General features: G+C 41.6%; 1 protein-coding gene across 1 annotated transcript in view; it reads left to right on the top strand.

Moving 5' to 3' along the window:
* ACBD6 (acyl-CoA binding domain containing 6) overlaps positions 1-26,389 on the top strand; it is an 87,169-nt gene that overhangs the window by 15,847 nt on the left and 44,933 nt on the right. Inside the window, exons 4-5 of the mRNA XM_030495454.1 lie at positions 11,571-11,653; positions 20,881-20,986. Of these exons, the coding sequence (XP_030351314.1) occupies positions 11,571-11,653; positions 20,881-20,986 (189 nt within the window). The remainder of the gene's footprint in view (positions 1-11,570; positions 11,654-20,880; positions 20,987-26,389) is intronic.

Genomic DNA, 26,389 nt, shown 5'->3' with positions numbered 1-26,389 from the left:
GTTTAAGGGAGGGAGCAGATTAATAAAATAGTACGTGTAACTTCTGTTTGATGACAGCATAGATGGGAGCTGGTGGCTGTTTGCCATGAACCCATGGCCTGAAGATGGAGGTGTTAGAGGATGCTTTGTTCAAGCAAGTTACATGCCAGGCATTGTGGTGCTGTGCTGGTGGGGTTGTTGTCTGTGATGGTCTGGGATTTTGCCTGTGGACAAGCTTGATTAAATTATAGGGCTTTTTCTCTTCTGCAGCTGCATTCTATTATAGAGCACAAAACAAAATGCCACATCCAGAGTGAGATTTCCAGTTTTTTGAAACTGTGGTTCTAGCAAGCTGTGCAGAAGTGAAAAAGTTAAAATGAACAAGTGTCTCATAGTAGAAATACAAACAGCTGGAATATGTGTCAGCCTCCCACCCCCTGGGAGTCTGTTGGATTGTTCTCTTTGATTTTACATCTCTGCAGAAATCTATGGTCTCAGCTCCTTTTATTTATGGCATTGCAATCCTTGTTCAAGCGATCGATTGAAATACAAGAGTGCCAAGCTGCAAGCCTGTATTTTAGAAAGGTTGAAGCTTAGAAAGCAGGCCAGCAGTGCAAACAGTTGTGCATTGAAAACTGGACTGGAATCCTGGACAGACATTGCCCACGTTTCTGTTTCTAAACTTCTTCAAAGTAAAAAATGATCATGATAAGGATTTATACCTCTTCTCTCTCCCTCCTTTTAACCTGCCCTATTGTGCTAAAACATACTGTATGTTAAATACGCGATCTTACTAGCTCTCCAAGGGTTAACTTTTTCGCTTGTACCAATGTAAGCCCCCATTTTTCCAGCTGGGAACCAGCAGTGCTGATGTACTATGTGGTAGTGTACTGTGGGCAGCATAATACATTCTCTCACAGCTACTTGAATGTAATAGTGGTTGTTTTCTAGAATGGCAAACAAAAAATTGGGGGGGTTGTCAGTTTTGGCTATCAATATTGGGATTTTTGTTAAACATTTAAGCAATGATGAAATATTTTTTCCTTTTGAATTTTTCAATGAATTAATTTTCATCATTGCACACTAATGCAAAAAATATATCTTGTACTCTCTGGAATGTGTTCAGAAAAAAGAATAATTAGAGATATAGCTCTGCCTTGCTGATGCTGTGTGTGCTGCTGCAGCATAGTGATGCACGCGGCATCCCAGTGTCATGATTCCTGGCTTAATTCCGTAGATTAAAGACACTGCATGCTAGTCAGATATACCAAAGACAACTGGAAAAAAAAAATCAAATTTAAATATATATATCAAATCAATGGCATTCAATGGTGACAGGAGGTAATAGAATAAGGCAAGGTACTTTGCTGTGTAACTTCCTGTGCAGCAGGGACCTAGTTGCTTTTTTCTTTCCCGCTTAACAGGTAAGTAACAGGGTTTGCTGTATGCAGAGGTAGCAGTTCCACAGCAGCTGGCTATTCTGTGATCCTTCAGCTGTGGGATGGGAGGCACAGGACATAGTTGAACTCTGGGATTTTAAAACTTCATTTGAGCAAGTGCTCTCCTAGCTGAGAAAGCATATCAGAGAAGGACCATCAAATCCTTTAAGATAGTTGCTGCTATGGCTGAGTTGACAGAAAATGGATAGGTGCTCAGGTACAGCAGTAAATGGTACGTGCTTGGGTTTCCAGGTACAGCCCAAGATCTTGGCTTAGATTGAGGTGGTAAGCTTGAATTTGTTAGGATGTCAGACCACAAGCTGAAGTGGCTGAGACGCTGCCAGGTATTGCCCTTTGCCATTTCGGCCTTGTGGTGGCAGTTTCTGGCAAGGTAAGGAAGGTTTTTAAATGCCATGTGCAGTTCTCGTTTGTTGCAGGTTTTAGCAGCAATGCTGCTTCTCCCCAGCAACAGAAATGTGGATAACAACAGAAGTACTGAAAAGTTTGTTTTTGTGAAGCAGTTGTGTGAGGCTGGAAGCAGAAAAGACCACTGTTGTGGCATGAGAAGTGACTCTACCAGCCATCAAAACTTTCCTGTTAGGTTCATTTCTGTACTGTAACTCCACTAGCTAAAACAAATTGGAAAATCAAGCTTTTGGTAGCGCTGAGCACCATTAAAAATCGGTGTCTGAGGAGGTTGCAGCATGAGTTTGACAGAGGAGAGGTGTTGAACCAAGCAGGATGCTGTCATGGGCTATCAGGGGAGGTAAGCAGGCAGTGAGATGCTGTTAGGAGCCTGGGGAAGAGTCAGAAAGTGGAGGAGGCTGAATGTCAGCCTGATGTAAGAGGAAGTTGAGAAGGAGAAGAAAACCAAATAGGAAGTTGCAAGGGGAGGTGGGGAAGACCAGGAGGGTAAGAGGATCTTTCTTTGCTCAGTCTTAGCTTCCTGCTGGCCAGGTCACTTCCCAAGCAGTGGAAAGCCTCCCTGGCATCCATTACCCCAATATTTTTCTGGGGTGCCTAGAAACCTAGAAAAGCCTGATCTAGTGCACCCGAGTCCTGTCACCTTGGATAGCAAAGTGAGGTGGTCAATGAGGGCTGGAGGAGCAGGGACAGTATCCTCTGCTTGTGGTATGAGGTGGGCGTTCAGGATGTGGGCTTTGAATTGCTCTGCAGCTTGTCCTGGAGCTCACAGTAGCCTCTAATCAAACTCTTGCTCCTATTTTGGCCAGAAACCCACCAGGCTGTGCTAGCAGTTTTGACTGCTTTAAATGGAGAAAGGTGCAACCTCTAGTTAAAAAGTTCAATTTTTCAAAGTAATTTAAGCTGTTGCAGAACTTTCAGCCTGCTGTGTCAGAGGCTGTTAAAAAAAAAAAATAAATTAGGAGCTTAGGTTGAAATTACGGGTTTATCTTACTGTGGAGTATATAATGGCTTGATTTTTAAATGTGGAGTTGTAGACATGTACTTGATAGTATTCAGACATAGGAAGGTTCCATGTACCCTGCTGCTTCACATGGCTATGTAAAGGCTGGTTTAAAAGAGAGAATGTGTTAATTAAAAATGGCATATGCTTTTGGTTAGGAGAAAATAGCTGTAATGGTTTTGTGTGTAAAATAAGCTATAGCATAATTAAGCTGTTTCTGTAGTGAAAATACAGCTTTTCATGTTAGAAAAAGGTTAAGTGGTTATGTTTAGCTTGCTCTTTACACAAAGTATCAAGGAGTTATTGAGGGTAATTACTCGAGATTAAGATTTTGTTTGGATGTTCACTAACACATTGGTTAATGTCTTGTAAAGGCAATTTGTTTCTTAGAGTGGAAAATAAGTTATATCATTTAAAGAGCATATTGTCTAGTACTTAGATACTTGGGCACTATTGTACCCAATTACTCCTATTGTAAGAAAAGATGGCACTCCTTAAATGTCTCTGTAGCATTCTATAGGTATTTTAAGCTGAACTAACTAATGCAAAATACATGCTAAGGCTCTGACACAGCGCAATGCACAGCAGTAAAGGCTGTTCAGCAGGCAGCTGTCTCCAGATCCTACTGCTTCCTCCTGGCTGAGCCTGCAAAGGGTTACACTAACTTCAGAAACCTTCTGTTCCTGCTGGATGTTCTGTACCTGCCCTTGCCTCTGTCTGTGGGGACAGGGACCAGTGAAGACCTCTTCATTCTGCTGTTTCTCTGTCTGCAGAACTCATAAATTCGCCCTCTGCCTTCACAGCCTAGATCTGTTGGAGGAAACAAATTGAAGTCAAGCAGCCTTTGAGTCTTTTCTTTTGTGAATGGAGAAATTTTGCTTTTGCTGCTGCTGTGATGCTGTGTTGGCCCAGTGTCAGTCCAGCAAGCAGAGGATGAATATGTCAACAGGCAGGCTGGGGATGGGGGCAGATGTCCTTTCTTTATTTCTCAAAAGTTAGGGTTGCTTTCAGCTTTCCAGCTTCAGAGTATGTGTTTCACCCCAAGCTCTGTAGCCATTCAGTATTTTCAGTTTCGCTTGGAATATATTTCTTACTCATACAAATGTTTATGTAAATCTATATAAATTAATATCTTGTATTAGATTGATGAAACCAAACAAACAAAAAGACCCCAGCAATTGCAGTACAGGCTGTGTTTGTATCTACGGCTTGGTCCCCTCTGCCCGGGCATTTGTAGATTTTCATATGGAGACGGAAGTGTTTGATTGCTTCCAGGACTGACAATGCAATGCTGTGTGTTCCCCTCATAAAAGCTCCCCATTTCTATATGCTGCCTCAAGCTGGAAGGGTGCAAACAGGCCACTTGCTTCATCCTTTGGTCTGCAGACACTGGGAGTCTGCAAGTTACTGCAGAGTCCACAAGAAGGACATGAGGAAAGGGGAGTCTGCTGGTGGTCTTGTGTTTACCAGCCCTATATCTGTTTTCAATTAAAAACAAAGCAAAAAAATCAAAACCCTCCGCAAATCAAAAAACTGCTGGAAGCTATTCCATTAGTGTTTTGGGGTTTTTTTTGATTGAGCATATTATTTCATTCCATGAATATGTTGATGTATACAGTGAGTCATGAAATCATGGCTACTAGCAAGTATAAAACTTGCTCAGAATTAACATAAGCATTCTACATTTATTTCCGCTCCCCTGACTGTCTTTACTACTAATTTCCAGGTGTGATTATGGTGCAGTTATTAATTAACTCGTTGTAGGTTAAATGAGTAATCTACAAGGCTTTGTTCTAAATCACAGCACTGTTTAACTATGACATTAATTATGGTATGTTTGGTTTTATTTTTTTGAATGTAATCTCGAAAATATTTTCCATTTTAGATTATGTTTTTTAAGAGGAAATTCTGTGATGAGATTTAAAAGAACCAGAAACTTTTTTTATTATTATTATTATGTAGCCATTAATGGAATATTAACTAAACAGTCCCTGCAATATTTAAACTAAAAAAGCCCCAACCTCGCATTATCCCAGAGCGAACTGCCATTTTGGTAGGACAGTGTGGTCAATGGTACAGACCCCCAGTGGTCTCTTGAAAAGGCTCCTGGTGCTGAGTCATGTGCATGCTCTGGCTGAGCTGCTGCTGGGAGCCAAGAAGGATTGTTGAGAGAGGAATATTAAAATAGTCTGTTTATGACAGCCATTAATACTGCTTATGAGGGGCTGCAGCAGCCTTTTGTGAAAGGTGGCTTTGCATCAGAGTGTAACGGGAGGCTGCCCTCAGCTGGGGCATGTTTTCATCTTGTTTGGATGTAACTGGCCTCTGCTAGTCTGTAGAGAGTGGCAATAAATGCTGAGCTCATCCATTTTAGTCGGGAAGGTTGGATTTTATGAATCCCACTCAAGTGTTTAATATGGTGCTTAATTTTATAGATGGCTTAAAAAAAATTCCTGTAGTAGCATCACATCTGAAGGGTTAATATTTACCTTCCCTCCTGCTGCAGATAGTGTGAAGTTCAGCTGAACTGTAAGATACAGGTGGAAAATACCTTTGGAAGGGGACATTGTTTGTCCTCATTTCATGCTTCATTAGCTGCCCAGCCGGGGGACCCTCCTGCATTGCTGTGGGGTCAGGAGCCCCCCGCAGTGCTGGGACATCTCCTCCCTGTCCAAGGGCTCTGCTCTTCAGACCACCTGCATTTGGGGTGGGGAACATCCTCCTCCCCTTGGCTCTCCTGGCGCTGGCCTTAACTAGCAAAGGAAAAGACGGCAGCAATTATGGCACACACAATTAACGAGCTTCTAATCTCCAGCCTTGTGTGTAATTGCTGCTGTCAAATACAATTAGTGTCTGCCCAAGTTCCCTTCCCAGGGGGATGGCCAGGCCGCAGCACAGAGGAAGAGGAGGGGAGGGCAAGGGTCTGAAACTTTAGGAGAGTTTGTTTTCTTGTTGCCTCCCTAATAATCCCCACTCCTCAAATTGTGTCCAGAAATGTTAATCCAGAGCATTAAAAGGACATGGTGGCCAGCAAAGCAGGCCTTGAGGTCTAGTGTTGGGTTAACTCTGTGAAGTGTCTTCTGTAAAATTTCTCACCTGCAACTATACCAGCTTAATTACAATTCAGTCAGCACACTTCAGGGATTTACCCATATGTTCATGTGAGCCTGACAGGGTTACCGGACATTGCCTGTCCTGTCATGGTGGTAGAGACTGGAGTTCTGATCGCCTCCCAGTTGTAGTCTGGGGAGCTGGGACATGGGCCAGGGTTTCTCCTGCCCCTGCCAAGCAGACCTCTGAACATCCAGTGCTTGCAGCTCGTCTGGGCTTGGTGGCTCAGGATCCTTGGTTGCACCCCAAAGCCTTGAGGACATCCTGCGAGGCCATGGCAGATTGTGGTTGCTTCTCTGGTGGCTGCTGAAGGCTGCCATGTTGCTGTTGAACAGGGCATTTCACTGTGCTGCTGCTGTGTTATACGCACCTTTCTGCAAACTGGCACAGGGCAATGTAACGTGTCGCTGGAACAGTGCTGGGTTCTGCACAGGGAAGTCAGAGTGTGTGCCATGCAGACACCTGCACCTGGATGAAGGGTGAGCTATAGGAAGGTGAATTACACAGAACAAATGCAGATTGGAATCTGCATGTATGTATTTGCTGCTGCAGAAACACCTGAGGAGTTTCGATGGTAGTAATTTTGTTGGGAGTGTTTCTTGTCTTCATCCCATAAAGCTGCATACAGCTGCTACTCTGGCTCAAGTTGCCTAAGGCTCAGAGGGAGAGGAAAATAATAAAATAAGTAGCCTCTGAAAATAACCTGAGAACTTCTTCCATGCACTGTAGTGGCTCAGGCGTGAGATCCTGATATATAGCTCTCATTTAAGTTGCCTCACTTTTTTGTTTCCAAGATACTTGATGATGAAGAACTTAAGTCTTGACCGTTTTAAGGCATTAGCCAGCATAACTTCAAAGATAAGTATTTTGATCACATGGGCCTTTTTGCTAATGGCTTTCTCTTTTTCTTAAATATACTCTTTTGTGAAGCTACTTTAAAGGCTTTGGATGTGGAGAAAAGCCAGAGCGAGATGTGAGGGAATTGGGGGGATGATAGATGTGCTGTGTAACTCAGCCATGTGCCTTGCCAAACAGCTATTGCTGTTGTGTGCTGGGTGTCTAGACATGCAAAACTAGCCAAGCAGAGTTCTCATTTTGCTTTAGATAAAACTGGGATACCCTACATTTAATCCATGCCTAGGATCTAGCTCTCTTGTTACCTCCAAGTGATGTGGAATATTTTGGGTGGATTTTTTTGTGTTTTTTTTTTTTTTTTTTTTTTTTTTTAAGGTTTACTGAAACTTGTGTTATTCCTGCTGTTTTGTGGGATCTTTGTAGAACTTCTCTGGACCTTTCTGTCAGATTCATAACATAGATATGTCATGCATATAAAATATATATGCTCTACATATAAAATAGCTGCATACCATTCGGTCCAGTTCAGTCCCAGCTAATCACAGATGGTAAGTTCACTTGCATCTCTGTAACGAGTTCTGGCACATGAGTTTGAAGTGAGTCATCAGAAGGGCCCTTGCAAGTGCCATCTTGTTAAACCTTTTATAGCTTGTTTTGTGTAGATTGGAACAAAGCTTGGGCTTGGAGATTAAAAACAATAAATCCCTGTCCTGTCTTCAGGGATATAGCAAGAGGCTGGCCCACCAAACCAACCCTGACAGGAAGCTACCGCTCTTCCTCTTAGGTGGTAACTTTCATCCTGCTCTCCAAAAATGCAAGAGGAGAAATGGGTCATGCTGTGATTATGGGAAACTTTTAAGACCAGAATAGAAGGTGAACTCGAAACCCTCACAAAGAAAATGTTTGTCTCTAATCGTTTTTTGTTTCCATAATGATTAGTATGATAAAGCTATCTTCTCTTTCTCCTTTATTTTTCAATCATGATTAGGCTTTAATGTTGTTAAAGCTTATAAGTGAGTTTGAGCTACTGTCTTGTTGAAGAGAAGATGGAGCTGAAATTTTCAGTGAGGCATTGGACAGGGTTTTTAATGTGTCTGTCATTATATGTTAACCTCTGAACTGGGACGCAACGTCCATTTTATGGCTGACAACAATTTAAAAGTATACATCTTGACATCGTGGATAAAGGAAGAAGGGGGAGTGGAGGGAAAAAAAGAATTAATGATGTTAGCAAATATTAGTCTCTGTATTTCCATTTTGTTCAGAAAGTGGTTGTCAGGCTTTGAGGCTCTCTGGAGCAGCATTGTCAGTGACAGCCAGTTGAGATGTGATTGTACCTTGAATCGAGCTGATCTTTTATTGACAAATACAGTGCACTGAGGCAGGGATGAGGATACTTTGCTGTCTGTTCCAGCAGGAGTGTAGCTTTCCTCCTGGCATTCGTGGTGACATTTGAGAAGGATAGTTCTGGGCTTAGTGGAGTTCCCTGTGCCAGTCGGTGAGCACACTGGGAGTCAAGGGAGTTGAAAATGTCTCTTAATGAGTACGTATGCTGCATACTGAAGCACATGTTTGCCCATGATTTATGCTAGCTTTGGTCAACCAGATCCACCTACCAAAGTTAACTGTCAAGACTAATAGTGACTTTGATATCAGTCTTAATTGTACACAAGCAACAAAGAATCAGTGGGCAAGAATTAGGGGAAACCAGGAGAAATTCTAGTGCCTCTTAAGGCCCAGATCTCTTATGTGCCACTGCCTGTGCTTTAGCACTGGAGTGCAATCCTCCAGAGTTTCTTCCCATGCTTCTCAAATTCCCCTTTAGTCCCACAGTTTTTAACTGGCAACCCCCTCATGTTCATGAAGCCCACAGTAATTTTGCCTTTCCTACAGCATCCTCACACATGGCCCTAACTGTGGATAATGCTGCTGTCATCTCTGTCAGATTCAAGTTGCAAGTTATGGGAGCCTGGGATCATGTTATTTCTTAACTATCATTAGTTACATGTTCATCTGCAGTGCTTTTGGGCCGCGCTGCCAGCAGTGAAAGAAATTGAGCTGGCTTAATTGAGAGCCACATAGTTAATTATTAGTGCCTTTTCTTTTAAAACGGAGGAGAGAGAAAATTTGCAGTGTCAGTTTTTAATTTCATTGTGGTTTTTCAAGGTAATGTGACTTTAAACTTACTGGTGATTGTCTGTATATATGTAGAATTTGCTTTATCTTTCCAGCCCTAAGCCCTTTTGTGCTGTAGAAATGTCAAGAGATTTAAGAAGGAAAGTGCATCTGCACATTACTGATCACTTCAGCCAGTATGAGCGATAAATAAAAACACTGGTTCCTGTTAGTACAATAGCTGTGACGTGATTTGGAAGGAGCAACTGCTGTCTCACCGCTTTCATTACCCAGTTTGGTACGTTGTGCTCAGATATTGCGTGCGAGTCCCTGGCAGGCTGGGTAGTACAGATATTGGAAGCGGGCAGATGAGCTCATGGTATAGGCAAGTTGTCAAGGGCGGCTGGAAAGAAACCAGTTTGTATCTGCGTTGAGGCAGAGTTAATGTTTTTGGGAAGAAGCATTCCTCACATCCTGAGCAGATTCCCCTTGGGAAGTTCAATGGTAATGAATGATGGAGTCTTGGTGCTATCTTTCTTGGCTTTGCGGAGTAGGGGCACACATTAAATCCTGAGGGGATAGCTGAGACTTTTCCTGTACATTTTTCATAAACTTGTTCTACGTATTGAGGACTATGATGGAATAAGCTTGGCTCAACATTCATAAGTTGAATATTGAGTTACCTATTTCTGTGTGAAAGAGATAAAAACTACTTAGACAAAGTAACCTGTATATGGATTAAAAGCCACAGAAGTTTTTGCCTGAGCATTTTTGGGAAGGCCTTTATCACTAGGTTTCCCAATAACCATATGTGTCTACTCAATCAATATGATTAATCTTTGGTAGAAATGCATTGGTTGTGCAAAGAAGGTGAACTTAATCCAAGAAAACTTTTTTACGATTTCTGCCTCTAGAAGGATGAAATGTATTTTCTCAAGTGTTGTTTCTGACTTGGGGTGAAAAAAGCAACAACCAAAAACTGGTGTGGGAAGAGATGAAAGAATATAGTCAAAAAAAATTCTATAGTTTCTGATACTGGTTGAATGACCACCATCCCTCAATATCAAAGAAGATAGACTAGTTTCGAGTATAGCTTTGTTTTATAGAAATAACTCTTGCATGTACTAGCAGATGATCTGAAATTAATTTTTTAAGAGGTGTGAAATAACTAATGGACAGTAGGTTCTTTGCCCATCTTAAAAAAAATTATTCAGCATTGCACTGTAAACATTGAAGGCCTTTCCTGTCAAGAACGAACTTTGTCACATTTAACTCTGTAATTTGGAGAAAGCCTATTTGCCTAGGCTAGTATGCTTAAACTACGAGGAATAGTTTTCAAAGCCAATTTCCTTTCTGTTTTGTTTGTTTGTTTGGGTTTGGGGGTTTTGGGGGGTTTTTTGGTTTTTGTTTGGGGTTTTTTTTTCTTTGGTTTGGTTTTTTTTTTTGTTTGTTTGTTTTTTTTTTTCTCATTTAAAAAAAAAAAGAGTCTGTGACACCTGTAAACCCAAATCTTACAATTTCGGGCTGGTATAGGGGAGAGAGCTGAAAGGTGGAGCTGGTCGGCTCAGACTGGGCAGAATGTAAAAGTAAATGTATTATGGGGAAACAGTAAATTGATTTAAAACGAAAGTGACCTGAGGAAGACAAATGTAAACATGGTTCATTTTTTAAAAAGTTAACATCCTTCTAGATAGAATTCTGATGAGGCAGCAATGCTTTCTGGTGTAATCAGCAATGTATTGCAGCTACTGAGAGACTGCTAGAGGTTGTGATGGCTTTCCCTTGGCTTCTGATTTTGTTCACCCTGAATGTACTAATCTCTCATCACCAAAAGCCACAGAACTGTTCCACTAACAACAGCAGGTTTCAATTAATTGGCTGACTTTATAAGGAATTACTGCTGTGAACTGCAAACCAGTTTTGACTGCTTACCTGAAGACCAAGATACTAGGTGCTATAGAAGAGTTAGGGTTTCTGGTACCTTCCACCCTTCAGTAGGGTCAGGCTTTCAGACAGCAGGCCATTTCCTCCTTTGTGGAAGTCTGGCATCAATGTTAAGTCAGCCAATTGAAGATCCCAAGCTACAGGATGTTTTTTTGAAAAGGTAGGACTGAGGCTCCGTATCGATCAATCATTATTCTAATTGTTCATTTCTATTATGGTAGGAATCATTCAGAATCCTAGAGTTCCTGGGAGTAAATCATTTGGAAATGCTGCCCATTATAAAATTTAATTTTAAATCTATATTAAATAGATTTATAAAGGCAAGCTTTGCAATATAGTAACAGAACATTATGCTATCTCACAGAGGCTCAGCTTTTGGGTCCTAAGGGGCCACAGCTGGGAGTGCTGCAGAGGCAAAGCTTTGGCTCATTGTGAGCGGAACAGCAAGGCTGCCAAGCCTGCTTTTCAGGTGACCCTTCTGGGCCACCTTCAGAGGAGCATTGATGTGCTTTGCTGAGACATCCATCCACCTGTTCTTGATGGAGTAAGGTTGTGAGGTACTGTCTGCCTTGAAGATGAGCCTTCCAGAGGGCTGGTCCTGTCTTTGGGGCAGGAGAAGGGGTGGGAAATGGTAGGGGGGTGGCACAGGCTGGAGTGGGCTCAGAGACAGGATGCTGGACCAATCTTTCTTTTTCTTTCAGATGACAGAGAAGAGGGGAAAGGAAAACAAAACCGCATTTGGAGGCCCAGTTGTCAGCTCATTATATCAAGAAGAAACAATCAGGTGATTATCTGCACTGGACTTCAGTTAAAACCAGTATTTTTCTATTTTTCTAATTTCATTTTGTTAAGCCTTATTTTTTTTTTTCTTTTAATATTGCACAACTGTGGTGGCAACTACAACAGGATAATAAATGACAGGAAAGAACTTTTCAGGTCCATAATCATTTAAATCAATAACTGCCTGTATCATTGCCAGGTAGTAACCTTTCCCTAGCACAAGATGTGGAGGAAGGGCAAGGCTTCCCATTTTTCAGTTATATGGCTAAAAAAGGTAATATTGGATATTTTTAAGAGAAAGCTATTTAGACACTATCTTTTTCAAATAGTTATTTCTTTACCAATACATTCATTAAGGATTGTTCAGTGAAGATTTTAATGTTGGACAGTGTTTGCCTTCAGGGAGAGTTTGTACCTTATATCAAATTAATTTTTTCTAGCTTCTGCAGCTAGCATAGCAGAAATGCATTTACTGAACTAGAATGGCTGCTATTTAAAAAATGTCAAGGTGGAAGTAGTAAGTGACATTAGCTACTGAATAAGGACAGCTGAGGTTTTTGTTTGGTTAGTTTTTTTACTGTTCCAGACTACTAATCATGGGTATAATATTAACTTCAATACCTAAATGATTGCCTGGAGAGAATCTTTCAGAATAGTGTTTTTAGTTAAAATGAACAGTCAGGGAAAAGTAAATTTTTGAGCAGTGTTTGCTGTCGTGTTGCAGTCACCCATTTATGTGTATGTGATCCCATTTATTTTATTGAATGTCTTGCCTCATTTTAGTCACAGAAAATTAAAAGATAAACACTGATTTCTCTACACACAGCTTCCCAAGCTTGTTAGATTTTTCCCAAACTGTTAAATCTCTACCACAGCAGTTCTTTGACTTGCTGTCACAAACTAATGAAAAATAAATCTTGAGAAGGTGACTTCAAACCCTTTGCAAGGAGCTCAGGTAGAAATTGATATGGCTGTTGTATGTAAGCAAATAGGGTGGCAGTTTTGTGCTCAGCGGTAGCGTGGGCACTTCCCTTGGTATTACAGTCTGCTTTCTAGTGAGATGGAACAGTTGTCCAGGAGTAGCCTTCTCTGCTTTGCATGGAGAGCCAACACATTTTTTGACTTGCCACTGAGCCTTGACCAGAGGTACTCAGGTATGACCTTGGTTTTACACACTGTGTGAGGAATAGCACTTCTGCTAGCCACAAGCTCCTTTTTCTTCCCTGTTCTATCAATGTATATCTCAGCCAGCATCCTTGTTGACAGTTTGACCTTGTGGTTTAAATCCCGTTTGAGCTCTTCTTTTGGGAGTGGAACATATTGGCATTGCCCAGTGTTGGGTGTGAAGTATGAGCTATGCTTAGTCCTTCAGTGCTTTCAGAGTCTTGGCTATCTCAACTACTGCCTTGTACTTGTACTGCCCCCTTCTTGAGTATGAAATACAGCACAATATACTGCAAAGCAGAGTTTGCTCTGATTGGCTTGACTAGTCTAAATCTTGTCAAATTTTTGTTTTTATTTCCATGAGAACATGACTTGTGCAGGCCTTGAAAATAAGTACAGCTCCAAATACTTTTTTTTTTTCCCAAACATTCTATGAGAACGTATGTGCTGTGTGTTCAGTATAGCATAGCTGCAGTCTTTACAAAATGAGGCTGTAGGCAGAAGTAGTCTCTGACACAGATGGAATAGGGCGATTCTGGTGAAAGTGAATTAAATCAAGTCTCCTGACTGCTGTCAGAATGGAAACTCGTGTGGTCTATTAGCACAGCTTGGTTCATAGGCAACAGTGCCTTCAGTTGCAAGATAGGAAGTGAGCAAGTGGTGTCATCATTTCACCCACGTGCAGGTTGTACAGCTTTGACTTTCTCAGTACAGTTGCCAGTGTATTATGGCTTTTGTCTACAGTTCATTCTCTTACTGGAACAGGAAATAAATGTGTGCAACCCCATCTCTAATGGTGATAATTATAATAGTAAAAGCATAGTCCTAACACCAAAATTGCCCTGGTACCAAATCTGCAAGCAGACGAGCCAAAGGAGGGTGACTTCAGACATTGTTTGGCATCCAAGATTATCTAGAGCAGGGAGTGATTTGGTTTGATAGTAATACTGCACACCTGAGAAGGGTGACTTTTCCTGAGGCTGTCAGTGGTTGCTTACAAGAAGGTAAAGTTAGCATTCACTAGTACTTAAGTACATTTGTAAAAAGAATGTAGTCTTCAGAATATGCCTTATTTCTTCTAGAAGAAAAAATGAAAATGTTTAAGGGGAAAGAAAACTTAATAGCTTGAGCCAGCACATACTTAAATACATTAATAGTTACAGGTAAGTCCCATACTGTAAGTTCAGTGTATATTGTGTATGCTACCTCGAAACCTAAGATCTGAGAAAAACTTAGATGGAGACTATTTTATTGACTCAGTTGTCTGATGGGTCTACTGAAGCTTTACAACAATCTTAGAAAAATTAAAATATAAGTCAAAGCACTTTAGTCTCTGTTTCCCAGGGCTGTTGATAGGATAAATATTTTCTAATTACAGGATCATATTAAGGAAGCCCAAAATAAGCAAAAAAACCCCAACCCTGTACTTTATGTGCTAAAAACTAAAACTTGAGTCCTCATCAGCCCTAGGGTACTGACAGACTGCTGAAAGCAGTTTCTCAGCAGGCATTACTCTGCCAAACACAACCTACCATATGCCCTTTAGGATTCTGCTGATGCAAAGGCAGGAAAAAGCATTCTAATTTATCTGGATCCCCAGAACCTCACCTTGCACCAGGAGATAGACAAGAGTGCAAGTGTGGGGTTTTGAAGGTTCACTTATTTTATTCTTGCCAGAAGCTTTTAACAGTTTATAAAATGATTAACATCCTCTAATCTGCTGCTATGTAACAGGAAGATGAGAGATCTTGTTTTAAATAGTGTAAACCACTAGTTTACCCTCAGCAGTAGATAACCAAGCAAAGCAGCAATGCCATTGCTTTCAAACTGAGTGTCTGAAATTATGTATAAATAATGCTTACATTCCTTTTGTGGAAGGAAATGCTTTGTGTTTAGGATGCAAATCTGTACATGTTGGACAAAGTGGAGTTAACCATACCCGACTCTGAAGTCAGGTGGATCAGAAGTAGGAGGAACTGGGATGGTGCCAGGACTGATTTTGCCTTATCACTAATCTCAAATGTTTCTGCTTTGAAAACAAGATAGAAAAATGGTCAGTCTGGCTCACAGAAGTACAGCACTGTGATTTCAAATAATTGCACTGATTCCAAATAAATTCAAGAACATCCATAGAAACAGGTTATACTGATCTAATTAAATCAATTTAGAAAGAGAACCAGTTAATTCAGTACAATCTGGGTGTTCAGAGATCAATCTTCAAATTGGGAAGTCTCTTGAGCGAATGAGGCGTAGCAGTTATTTACTTTGGGGTGCTGGGCCCTTGTCATCAATTAGGGGTCATTAATAAATCCTGGCAATAAAGAGCTCAAGTACCTTCAGTGACTAATGGGGAGCAGTTGCAGAATATTAGCATAGTGCTCTGCCTCTCTGTTTCTCTGCAAATCACTTATCTCACTTCAGGCATTACACAAAAATAATGCGTGCTGATGACTGAGGATGGGACTTGGAGGTTCCCCTGGAAGGGAGAATTTAGAAATTATCTGCAATTTCAGGCTGGGTATAGTGGTGGGTTTTTTACTGCTGCATAAAGCTTTGTCTCTTTTCTGGTGTTATTACCAGAACAAAAGCAGTAGTAGTTGAGCTCTTTCATGATCAAATAGCTATAATTAGTTTCACAAACCTGAGAAATGAGCAGTGAGATGAGGTTGACTGATGTGTCACCAATATAAATCTAATCTAAGACACAAACTGAGGGAGATGCCAAAAATACCATGGCATTGGAAATTTAACTTTATTTTGCAGTATTTTTTTTTTTTTTAAGTGGGGGCAAGGGCGAGGCAGTTTGTGTTTCCAGCACATAAAAGCATTGACTTGGCAGATGGAGAATGCAAAATAATGTTGCAAAATGTCTGTCCCTTTCCACTGGAGGAGCCCTCCTGCACCCTGCCATGGGCTGCTCCCTCGTGGCTTTGGCATGCTGGCTTGGGGATGACATCCGCTGCTTGGCATGGAGGTGCCCCTGAGCTATGCTTTACACTTCTGCCATCCCAAAGGATGCTGTAGAAACCCTTTTCTGGTAGAAAACTTCCACCCTTTCCTGTAACACTTAGGAGTGATCCCAGTTGCCAGTGGGGCTCTGTTTAGGCTCAGAGTGTGGAGTGGGCACCCCTCATTCGGGAGCCCTCCTGATGCTGTGTAATCTATCAGAATTGTATTAATCCCACTAACGCAGCCGCCATCTGGCCCTGCTGCCGGGCCGGCTCGTGCGAGCCCCTGTGATGGATGGCCTTGGGAATTGATTAGTTGTTGTGCGAGACAAATGAACTGTTTTGGCAGAAAATACCAGAGGTCGCTGCGTGTGGTCAGGCACAAAGGCTGCTGAATTTTAAAGAGCTGCTTCCAGTATCCATTGCAGGGATGCCACTTTGGAGTTGCGACAGCTTTTGAGACGAGCCCAGTGCTCCGGAGCATGGTTTGGGTTTTGTTCTCTCCCTCTAGCCCTGCTTTCAGAAACGCCGGCACTGGAAATGAGCGCAAAGCTGCAGTGGTGCAGGAGCCAGAATCCTTGCTGTGTTGGGAATTACAGGCTCGTGCTGGTATTGTGTGTGTGTTTGGGTGGCCATGCTGCAGGTCTGTTGTTCACATAGATGCTGGGCTGGCAATCCCTGCAGAGGAGCTTTCCTGGTTGCACAGAACCCAAGCAGCCTGCAGTGTGCTCAGCCATGGCACATCTCAAAACACCTGCGGGTCCAGGCAGCTGGGGTTTGGGTTTTTTCAGGTCAGTGTTATTTAGAAATGGATGCTCTTCTGGTGATGTTAAGCGGGCAAGTCTCTGACTTCAAGATGATTGCCAAGTTTATTGTTTCCCTCCCTTTTTATTGTCCCCGGAGTGGTGACCCTTGGGGCTTTGCTTTGTTGTGCGAAGGGGCAGCTTGGCTGCTCAGGCCTGCCTTCCCTTTGGGAGAGTGCATCCTTCAGTGGCCGCTCCTGTTTGGGGTTTTCACGGCAGCCTCCTCTCCAGTGCTGCCACTAATCTACCAAAGTACATGTGGCGGTGCAGTGACGGTGGGGAATTGGATGACACATGTCTCGCTATGTCCTGGCCCCTCTCAGAGGACAGCACACGAGTGTGCCGGCAAGTGGGCAACACTTCCCCTGAGACAGCCTGCCGGATCAAAATAAACTTGAGTTATGGATTTATTCAGCTTGTAATACCTCAGCTGGCATAAATAATTGAGAAAGCAAAGGTTTGTCTGTGGTGCATACCTCAGGGACCCACTCCTGTCTTCCTCCCTCCCACCACCCTTTCTTATGAAAATGATCCCAGTTGCACTGATAGATAATAACAACACCAAGCAATTAAAAGCTATGGGTGGCTGGAGAGAGGAGAAAAGGTTCAGTTAATGAGCTTTTCCTCTTCCTGTGCCCAGGAGAGCCTCAGAAGTGAGGAGGCGATTAAAGCGAAGAGATAATTATAGATTATGTGAAAATGGGTCCCTTGGAGGCCGAGGGCCTTGACAAAAACAGTAAGTGTTGCGAGTGTCTCTCTGCTCCCCGCACGCTGTGTTCCGCTCTGCTGCGCTCCCACTTGCTCAGTAGCGCTGTGCCAAGCAGACGGGAGAAGCCACCTGTTAGTGGCACCCGGGGCAACTCCACAGCGGGTCCGCTGGGACATGGCTTGGACCAGCCCCAGGAAAAGGGGAGAGGATGCCCAAAGTAGCACCCGATCACAGCCCTCTGTGCTGGAGGTAACCTGCAAGGGGGGAGGAAGGGGATGGGACAAACCTGGAGGATGCTGTCTGTGTGAGGGTAGAATACCTGAATTTCAAGTCTCTTCTGTGCCATTTTTCCTGGTAGTCTTGGTGACTGTTTTGAAAGCAAGGAGGTTTACAGCGCTCCAGGTAAGGAATTGAAGCCTGGTTAACCAGTAACAGATATTTTCCATGAGCTGTTTAAAAACTGTTGGCTCACCACATGTTTTGAGACAGCTTGTGAAGAAGGCTTAAGCCTAACAAGCTTGGGAGAAGATGGCTTGGTTTAAACTCTTCCACATACTTTTATTCAAGGATGGAGAAAGTTGCCCATGTATTACCTGCAGGCAACAGATATGCTTCAGCTCAATGTTAAATCAGCATCTCTTACTGGGGATGAGGGAGAGCAGAAGAAAATAGCTTGGGGCATTGAACATGTGTCAGCAGGGAGGAGAGAAACCCTTCTGGCCATCCTCAGGAAATAGATGTAAACATATTCACTGCCTTTACTGACAGTCAAGTGGTCTTGACTCCTTTTAAGCTCAACAGAAAGAGCCGGTGCTTGTATATCACACAATCTGACATGGAAACAAAATTGCATCTGAGTCTTCCTTTTAGCTACAAGATTTAAATAATTGTGCGCATCTCCATTAGGCTGAATTTCATGGTCTTTCCTGTCCGAAGATAACTTGAATGCCATATTCTTGCATAAATTGAGATTTTTCTGACAATACTAATAGAAATGCTATGGTTTCGTCCCCTACCTACCCCAGCCTCCCAGCATTATTTGAGCAATGTCTTCAGAGTGTCACTTACTTCTGATTTCTGATGTGTTTCTATCTAGTTTTAGGCTGTTTCTACCAGTTTCTGGGCCTTGATACTTGCAATATCTGGAGTGCAGCTTCACATGACTGTTTTGTTTGCAGGTAAAATGTCTGTGGTCCAACTGCATGGACTTCTCAAACCTATTCAGGAAAGGGCTCATTTCTCTCTGTTAATATTTACAAAAAAGTTGGAGATAATATATGCTATTTTTGTTTTAAAGGGGGCATCAGGTACAGAGGTATGGTTTAAAGCTTAAGAAATAAATGCAGAGTAAAAAGATTAAATTTCCCAAAACCTTATTTTCAGATGGGGAAATTGCTATTCTGGATTAATTCCTTTCTGGAGACTTCGAAAAGAAAAGTGCCTTTTGGAAGAGGGATATATGAAGCATTTGCAGAGGTCGTTATTTCAGAAAAGCTAAATGATCTCCAAATAGCTGTGTCAGGTCATTTCCCCCTTAAAGGCAATAATATCCTTGGGAAAGGACTGTAGAAGTCTTGTCTAGAGGCTTTGGTAGGACGATCACCTGAGTTTAGTACATCAGTGTTACTGTGCCCTCTCTCCACTGGTGCAGACCCTGCAGCACGCTGCCTGTGGAGCAGCACAGTCAGTTGCTTTATCACTGCCATGTACCTTCTGGTACCTCTGGTGCTGCTGTGTGAAGTCTGGCAGGGCTGAGCCACCCAGGCTCTGTAGCATGTGGAAATGCCAGTGCCCGGGCTGACTGGGTGGCATCACTGCTAAGGATACTAGGCTCACAGCCTGAGCTCATGGTTGTGATGCAGAAAATCATCTGGGAGTAACTGAGGATGGTTGTGGACTTCTCTAACAAGAAGAGACTGGGCTTCACTTTGTTACAGAAGAAAGAATGATCTGTAATAAAGTGTATGTGTGGCTCTGTGTAATGGGGAAAAAACTGTTGGAACCAAATTACTGTACAGTGTCATCGGAAAAGCGGCTTCACCCAAAAGGCTGCTTTCAGCAGCCAAGGGTGTTTGAGAGGCTTGACTAACAAGGTAGGACTGGAGGGACTTCCCAGCGTATCAAATCAGCCCTTGTTAGTAGGGGCAGGCATGTCTCATGACCTCCATCATGAATCTGTCAAGCTCCATCTTGAGCAATATAAGCTTTTGCCTTTTCTAATCCCACCATGAGATTCTTTTTTCCCCAGAATTCAAAGTAATTGCATCTAAAGCATGCAGTGATCTGTTTCCCAGGAGCTTGTGTGTAGCGAGTGGACAAGACCTCCAACAAATGAGTTCATGGGAGACTGGTTAAGAAACTGGAAGACTTCTGTAGTGTCCCTAGGCCTAAACATGAAATCTTGTGGGGCACCTAGCTCTTGCTTTTTTCCAGCTGCCATGAAACACTCTATCTGCAGTCACTCTTACAAAGCTCTTTTGTGATGTTTTAAGAATCTGTGAAAGATCTTAACTTCATTAGAGGTTCTGTTTGATTTGTTTGGACAGAAGTTTTACCATGTCTGAAGCCAGGGTATTGCTTTTACCTCTAGAAGAATCTATAGGGGTAACTCAAGCACCTGTGACATCACAACTTGATCTTCCTACCTGCAAGCAGGCCTGGCAAGCATGCACTGGCATCCTGGCACAGACACGTGCTGGTACCTCTGAATATGCCAGCCTGCTGCTCTGAGCAGAGATCATGGTCAAGCTTCTCTTAACACTGTCAATGCAAAAAGGAGTGTAATTGGGTCACTTGCAGGCTGGTAAATATAAAAAAAAAAACCCAAGCCTTGTGGTCAGATTCCAAGACAAACACCAAAGATTTAACAAATCTCTGGACAATTACCAAAGAGTACCTGGTAATAGCAGGCACCTGTTTTAAAGCCACCAAAAGAAAGTACTTGCCCACTGTTCACCCCTTCACATAAAGTCAAGTAGTAGAGCTTATCCTTTAGAGAAACCAAGAGTTTGAATGGGTTAAAGAGCAGAATAGAGTGGAAAAAGGACCTGGGAAAGGCTGATAAATACGCTTATCTGGATGCAGCCTCTAGCTACAGAAATCCTTAGGTCACTAAGTTTCTGAATCCGGGAGGATCCAACACTGGTGACAGATTGCTTTGCATGTGTCCTGTTCCTTCTGCTTTTTTTTTGCTCCAAGCTACCGTTAGTGGCCACTGTCTGAGATGGATGGCATTGGAAGGGTCTTTGGTCTGACCCAGAGTGACTGTTACAAGTTTGTATAGCAGTTGTCTTCTGTGGGATTGCAGTGATTTATACCAGGGCTTGAATGTGGGTTTTGCTGGCTAACTTTATAGGCTGCTTGTGCTAGTTCACAGGAGTAGGTTGCCTTTTGTTCTGGTGTAATACTGTTAAGAACAAACTTTGATTTCTAGGAAGCAGAATCCTGTCTTAACTTGGAAAAAACCTTATATTATTCTGCATATGCACTAGTAGGTATCTGTTTCAGTCCAGTGATTGTATGGAAATGTCATAGAGCATATGATGTGCATGTGACGTTTGTGTTGTGCAGTAACACAGTGCTGCTTTTGCTTTTGTTTCCTGACTAGGGAAGAGGACAAGAACATTTTTGATTACTGCAGAGAAAACAACATTGACTATGTAACCAAAGCCATTCGATCGAAAAAAGTGGATGTGAATGTTACAGATGAGGAGGTATGGAGAGAAAAAGATAAAGACCATCAATCTTTTAACTGTTTTGTGTGTTAATTCAGTGCCACTCCTTTACAAAATTCTCTAGTTCACATTGTTCTAACAAGATATTACAGCAGCTGGACAAATACTTGGTCATTGAGACAGGGATAATCTATTTGAAAATAGCTTTCAATTGTGTTTCTAGTAGTGTGGATGTACTAACTGATGCTGTAGCATATCAGAAACTTACTTTCTGTATTATTTTCAGCAACGCCAGCAGCCACTGGCAGAATAACATCTGCTGAATACCTCCTTTTTCTCACCTTGTATATTAAGTGTGGTCAAATAGAAGTAGGATGTGAGGCAAATAGCTTTTTTGAAGATGAACTATTCATAGGTGAAGTAGAATTTCTGCCGTGCCATCAGCATTTCATTGTTTCCAAGATGGAGGACAAATGAGTGACACTGGCTTTCCAACTTCACAAAAACAATGACGTTGTCCAGACTTTCTCTGCTCATCAAGCTCAAAACACTGTTTCCCCATATGGGGGTAATGCAGACATTGTCAGAAACATCAAGAAAATGATAAGGGTCTAAAACTGTGAATTAGCTTGATCCTTTTCTTGGTGAAAGTAAACACCTGGTGTGGACAGTTTACATCCTTCAGAAAATGTGGTACCAGCTTTATCATCTTGGTTTTGATACTTGCATACTGCCACCTAGCCCTGCTTGTGGTCCATACTGCTTTTGCCTACTGCTTTCCAACACACTGTGTTCTGGTGAACAGATGAAGTGCTTACACATTCATAGACTGAGACGCCACAAATTCAGTTGGGTTCTGTAGCAGCTCTAAGCAGATTTCTGCCCTCTGAGCCATGACAGCCCCGGCTGGGGCTCTGAATGCTGATGGCAGGGCCTTTTATTATTAATCAGGAATTCATGTGAATTAATTTTCAGAGGAGAGGAGAGATGGTGTTTATGATCAGGGTTGGAATTTCGCATCATAAATTCAATGAACTGAAACTGTCATGTGCCACACAGTTGCTGCAACAGCGCCATTACTGAGCTCCATCCCTCCTTCTGCCGATCACGGGTTACTGAAGTAAACGTCCAGGGCAGTTCCACAGAACGTGACTGAAGCCCTTTCATTAATAAAAGCTCATTTTTGGAGATCACATACTTGCAATAATTGTATAATAACATTATGTTAGTGCTGCTTCATTTCCACTGGCAAGATGCTCTTTTGTAGTTAGCAGTGTTCAGAACCTCATACCTACCTTTGTGTTCAAGTAATAAATGTGCTTGTTTTCAGCCAAAATATTTAAAAAAAAAAAAAAAAAAAAAAAAAAATTTGAAAGATAAAATATTTTTGTGTTCCAACAACATAAATGTTTAGAGTCAGATCTGAAGTCAGCCAGGTGATGTTCTCTTTGGGAATTATCCACAAGTGTCTGGTATGAGAGGAGACCTACTTCTGAACTAATGGCTATTAGTACATGACTATTGCAGAGTATGCAATTGCTTCAGCACAGATAGGAGCTGAAAAACCTGCCTACCCCTGAAGGACTCATGGGAAGGCTCCTACTGGTGCAAAATTTCCCTATAGATGAAATTCTCACAGCCTCAGTGATTTTTGGCTTACCCCAGCAAATGCTTAAACAGGGAAGTAAGAATTTTTTTTTTTTTCTTAAAATCCAAACATAGTCTTCATAATCTGGAGGGTAGCTTATTTTCCAACATTGTGCAGGTTGATTGGAGTTTTAGAACCCATCTTAGACTAGAGATTACCCAGACTGAGCCTTTGGTAGAGTGAAGTGTATGCAAGCATAATCTTGTCATTTTTATTAACTATTTTAGTGTTACTGTATAAATGCATCCTGCTATACCCAAAGATGCCTCTCCTAGCCCTCTGACCATAACTCACGCTGTCAATCCTTTGATTTAAATGCATATAAATTTAAAATGGCAGCAGGGATAGATACATGCAAGAGTTAACTTGTCATGAAACAAAATCTACTGAAGCACCACACAGTCTGGTGCTAAACTGCAGAGGCACTAGGCTCAGCCTTTGCTTGTACAATAAAGACTTGACTGAGGTTGTAAGGTGTTTAGATTTTATTTCTATGTGATGCATTAGTACTGTACCTAATTGTATCCCCTCATTTGTGCAAACAAGTTAGTGAAAGGAGAAAAGAAATCAAGAATAAAAATGTAAAACAGGGAGAAGCCAACTTTCTTGAAGAAAAAGGATTTCAGAAAGGGCAACAGAAGCCTCTGGGGTTTAGATAGGTAGCAACTTTAAAGCATAAGTGGTCTTCTCCCCACAAGAAATAAAAGATCTTCATGTGCAGCATTCAAGCCAGCATACCTGCTAACAGTTTGGATATAATAATCTTCAATTTAGAATTAAACAAAGAATCTAATGACAGTAATCATGTACAAGCTTCCATTTACTGTATCTAAATTGCCCAGAGTTCAACAGAATAACTTGCATTCACTTAGAAGTAGCACAGACTAAAACAACCCGTTTCTCTTATGTTTGTCAGCAGGACTAGTGAAATAAGAAATGGGCTGTGGCTGCGAAGTTGCCACAGGCACATCCTGGTAGTATGGATTGCTTGCTGCCTTTTTGAGAACAATATTTCTTCAACTTATAACAAACCAGAAACTGCTCAAAGGCATAGATGAGTTGCTTTTGCAATTTGTGCCAAGGGCTGTGGAAGTTATAGACTGAGAATTTATTTTTAATTGTTGGAGAAATCCCAGTAAACAAACATGTTACCTGTGTACAATATTTAAGCCACTGCCAAAACTGTAATGAAAGGCATCTGAAATGATGCTTGCTTAGTCCCCAGTCCTTGTGCTTCTGAGACAGCAAATGCCAAATTGGTGCCAGCTTGCCAAGGAAAGGACAGGGGGGGAAAAATGGATTTGAAGAAGGATCACGTACTTCTGGATTTACAGGCTTACTCCCATTAGAAAAACTTCCCAAATGTTTCAGAGGTCTGAAAGCAATTGACTTCCAAATCAAATCTGAAGTTTACCTCTATAATTGCAACAACAGGCCTTCCATCCCTGTTTTTCCTATCAGGGTGGGATGCAGCCATTTTTTTATATATATATATATATATATATATATGTCTTCTTAATTACCAGTAATAATACACTTGCCACAAGTTAGAGTGGCTCTCATTGCCATACAGCCATTATAGCTGCAAACATTGTGCCTAGAAGTATAGCTTAATATTGTAGCACATCATTCAGTTTAGCTTTGTTCTCCTCTTTCTCTGTGCTGGCTAATTGATGTGAAAATCATTCCCATCCGTTTGTCTGCTGAGACTCAGTATATCTGAGACAAATCCCTGTCCTGTGCTTTGTTTGTGAACACCCTGTGACTTGAAGCTGAGCAAAATTGATGTGCTGTTGGCTTAAGAAACTACTGCAGAAGCTGGCCAAGCTGGCAGCAGTTATCCAAGCAAAGCACAGAAGATTTAAGAGGCAGGGTTAGTGCAGTGGGCTATTTTTATGCTTTTTTTATTAAACACTTCAAAGGCAGGGGGAAATGCATCCTCTCAAGTAACTTCTGCAACAATTGTGTTTGATTTGCATGGAGGGAGTACCTTGATGTCGACTGCATTTAGTCAAGACCTGACTACTGCAGTGCTTTTCTATATGAAATTATTCATATTGCTTTGAGTCTCACTGCTTAATGAAATGGTCATATGGGAAGTGTTTTGGGAAAGCTCAATCTGTGGCTTTTAAGACTTCTGCCATGTTATTTAAAAACACAAACACAAGTTATATGCTGATATAAAGCAGCAGTTGTGCAGACTAAAGAATTTTTCAACATGCGTAGGCAATATCCATGCTATACAAAGAGTTGGATTGCACATTCAGTTTAAGTTTGTTTTTGCTGCTAAGGGTAGGACATGGAAGGAAAACATGGGAAACAAGTGGGCTTTGTAGCTGTGTAGCTGCTTTAAGTATGTTGGCTAGAACTCCCGAGCATTTTAATTTGCCTGATACTATGCAAACAGTAGTGAATGTTATATACAAGTCTCTTAATGCATTTCGTTATACAGTAAGTAAGTTGAGATTCTTCCGCGCATATTTTTACTTACGCATCATGTGGTTTGCTCTTGCACAGGAGGTCTCTGAAGTCCCTTACACCCTGTGTTTAGGGCATAGCATGCTGCAAGGATGCAGATATTTCTTGGGTGGAACGTGTCATTTTTTAAATAGTGCACAATTACAATGCAGAGCCATTTAAGGCACTAATTGGAAAATATTGTATCCATTTAGAATTACAGAGAAAATATATAGGTAAGCAGTGTGTAATTACCCAAAGTGGAATTGGCCCAAGACTTGAAATCCATACTCCTGCAAATAGCACAAGGAGATTTTTAATGACTATAGATGATCAGGCTTCAGTTTCTTGCCTTGTTCAAAAGGCAACATTTGCAGCAGGACCAGCCTCCAGTGTCTCTTGTGAAGGAAGCAGTTGCACGGTGCTGCAGTACCCCTGAGCTGGCAGTGTTGGCAGCACTGTCTCTCACGAACTGTTGGTTTACATTTATTGAGCTCAGCCAAGTTCAGCACCAATAAAATAAGATTCTGCTTATCCAGAGACAAATGCAAACCAAGCTATTATAGCCACTAATCTGTAACATGAATTTTGCTATAAAGGATAGAAATGTCGGTTGTGAATTGCACGGTAATTACACATGTGTAATTACAGTATTATTTCCTCTACATATACATAAACTGAAATAATCTGTTGAAGCGTTTATTGCTATTGTGCCTATTGCAGATAGTGCTGCTTTCTTTTGAAATAAGCATCTGTGGCACAAAAATCTTGGTATTTGTCCAACTGAAATCCTAAGTAATTACCAGTCAGAGATGAGTTAAGGATGCTTAACATGAATTAAAGATCTTTGCATGTTTACCAATTGTTTTAAATTTTATTCTTTCCTCCTTTTAGACTTTGATAGTGGTGTTGAGTGCAAGAACATTAATCATTAAATGGCCTATGGATGTCATCAGTGCTTCCATAGAAAGTCATTGTCAAAATATTCATTCTAATTCAAGGTTAATTAGTGTAACATTAAAATTATGTGTTACAAAAAATAATTACTTGCTGGGTCAAAAAGCATGCATTTCCTGACTTAAAAACATATTCTACCTCTGCTGCCCTGCCCAAGAATATCCAGCAGAAGCAGCGTGAGCTTTGGTTGCAGGTGTCTTCTGCCCCTCCTGCTGTTTTGGCACGGTGGTTGGAAAATTGTCTCACAGTTCCCATTAGTAGATAAATTAGTTGCTCACTTTGTTCCCTGCTGCTCTGTCATGAGATGTATAACCAGACGTTGGCTAATTTAACTGATTTCATCTGTGAAGGTCTGTGACTCTTTTCTGTAGCATACTGGA

Source organism: Strigops habroptila, chromosome 8 (genome assembly GCF_004027225.2).
Source record: "Strigops habroptila isolate Jane chromosome 8, bStrHab1.2.pri, whole genome shotgun sequence".
Classification (NCBI taxonomy): Eukaryota; Metazoa; Chordata; class Aves; order Psittaciformes; family Psittacidae; genus Strigops; species Strigops habroptila.
The sequence above is the reverse complement of the archived record's forward strand: the minus strand, read 5'-3'. Positions and strand labels throughout refer to the sequence as shown.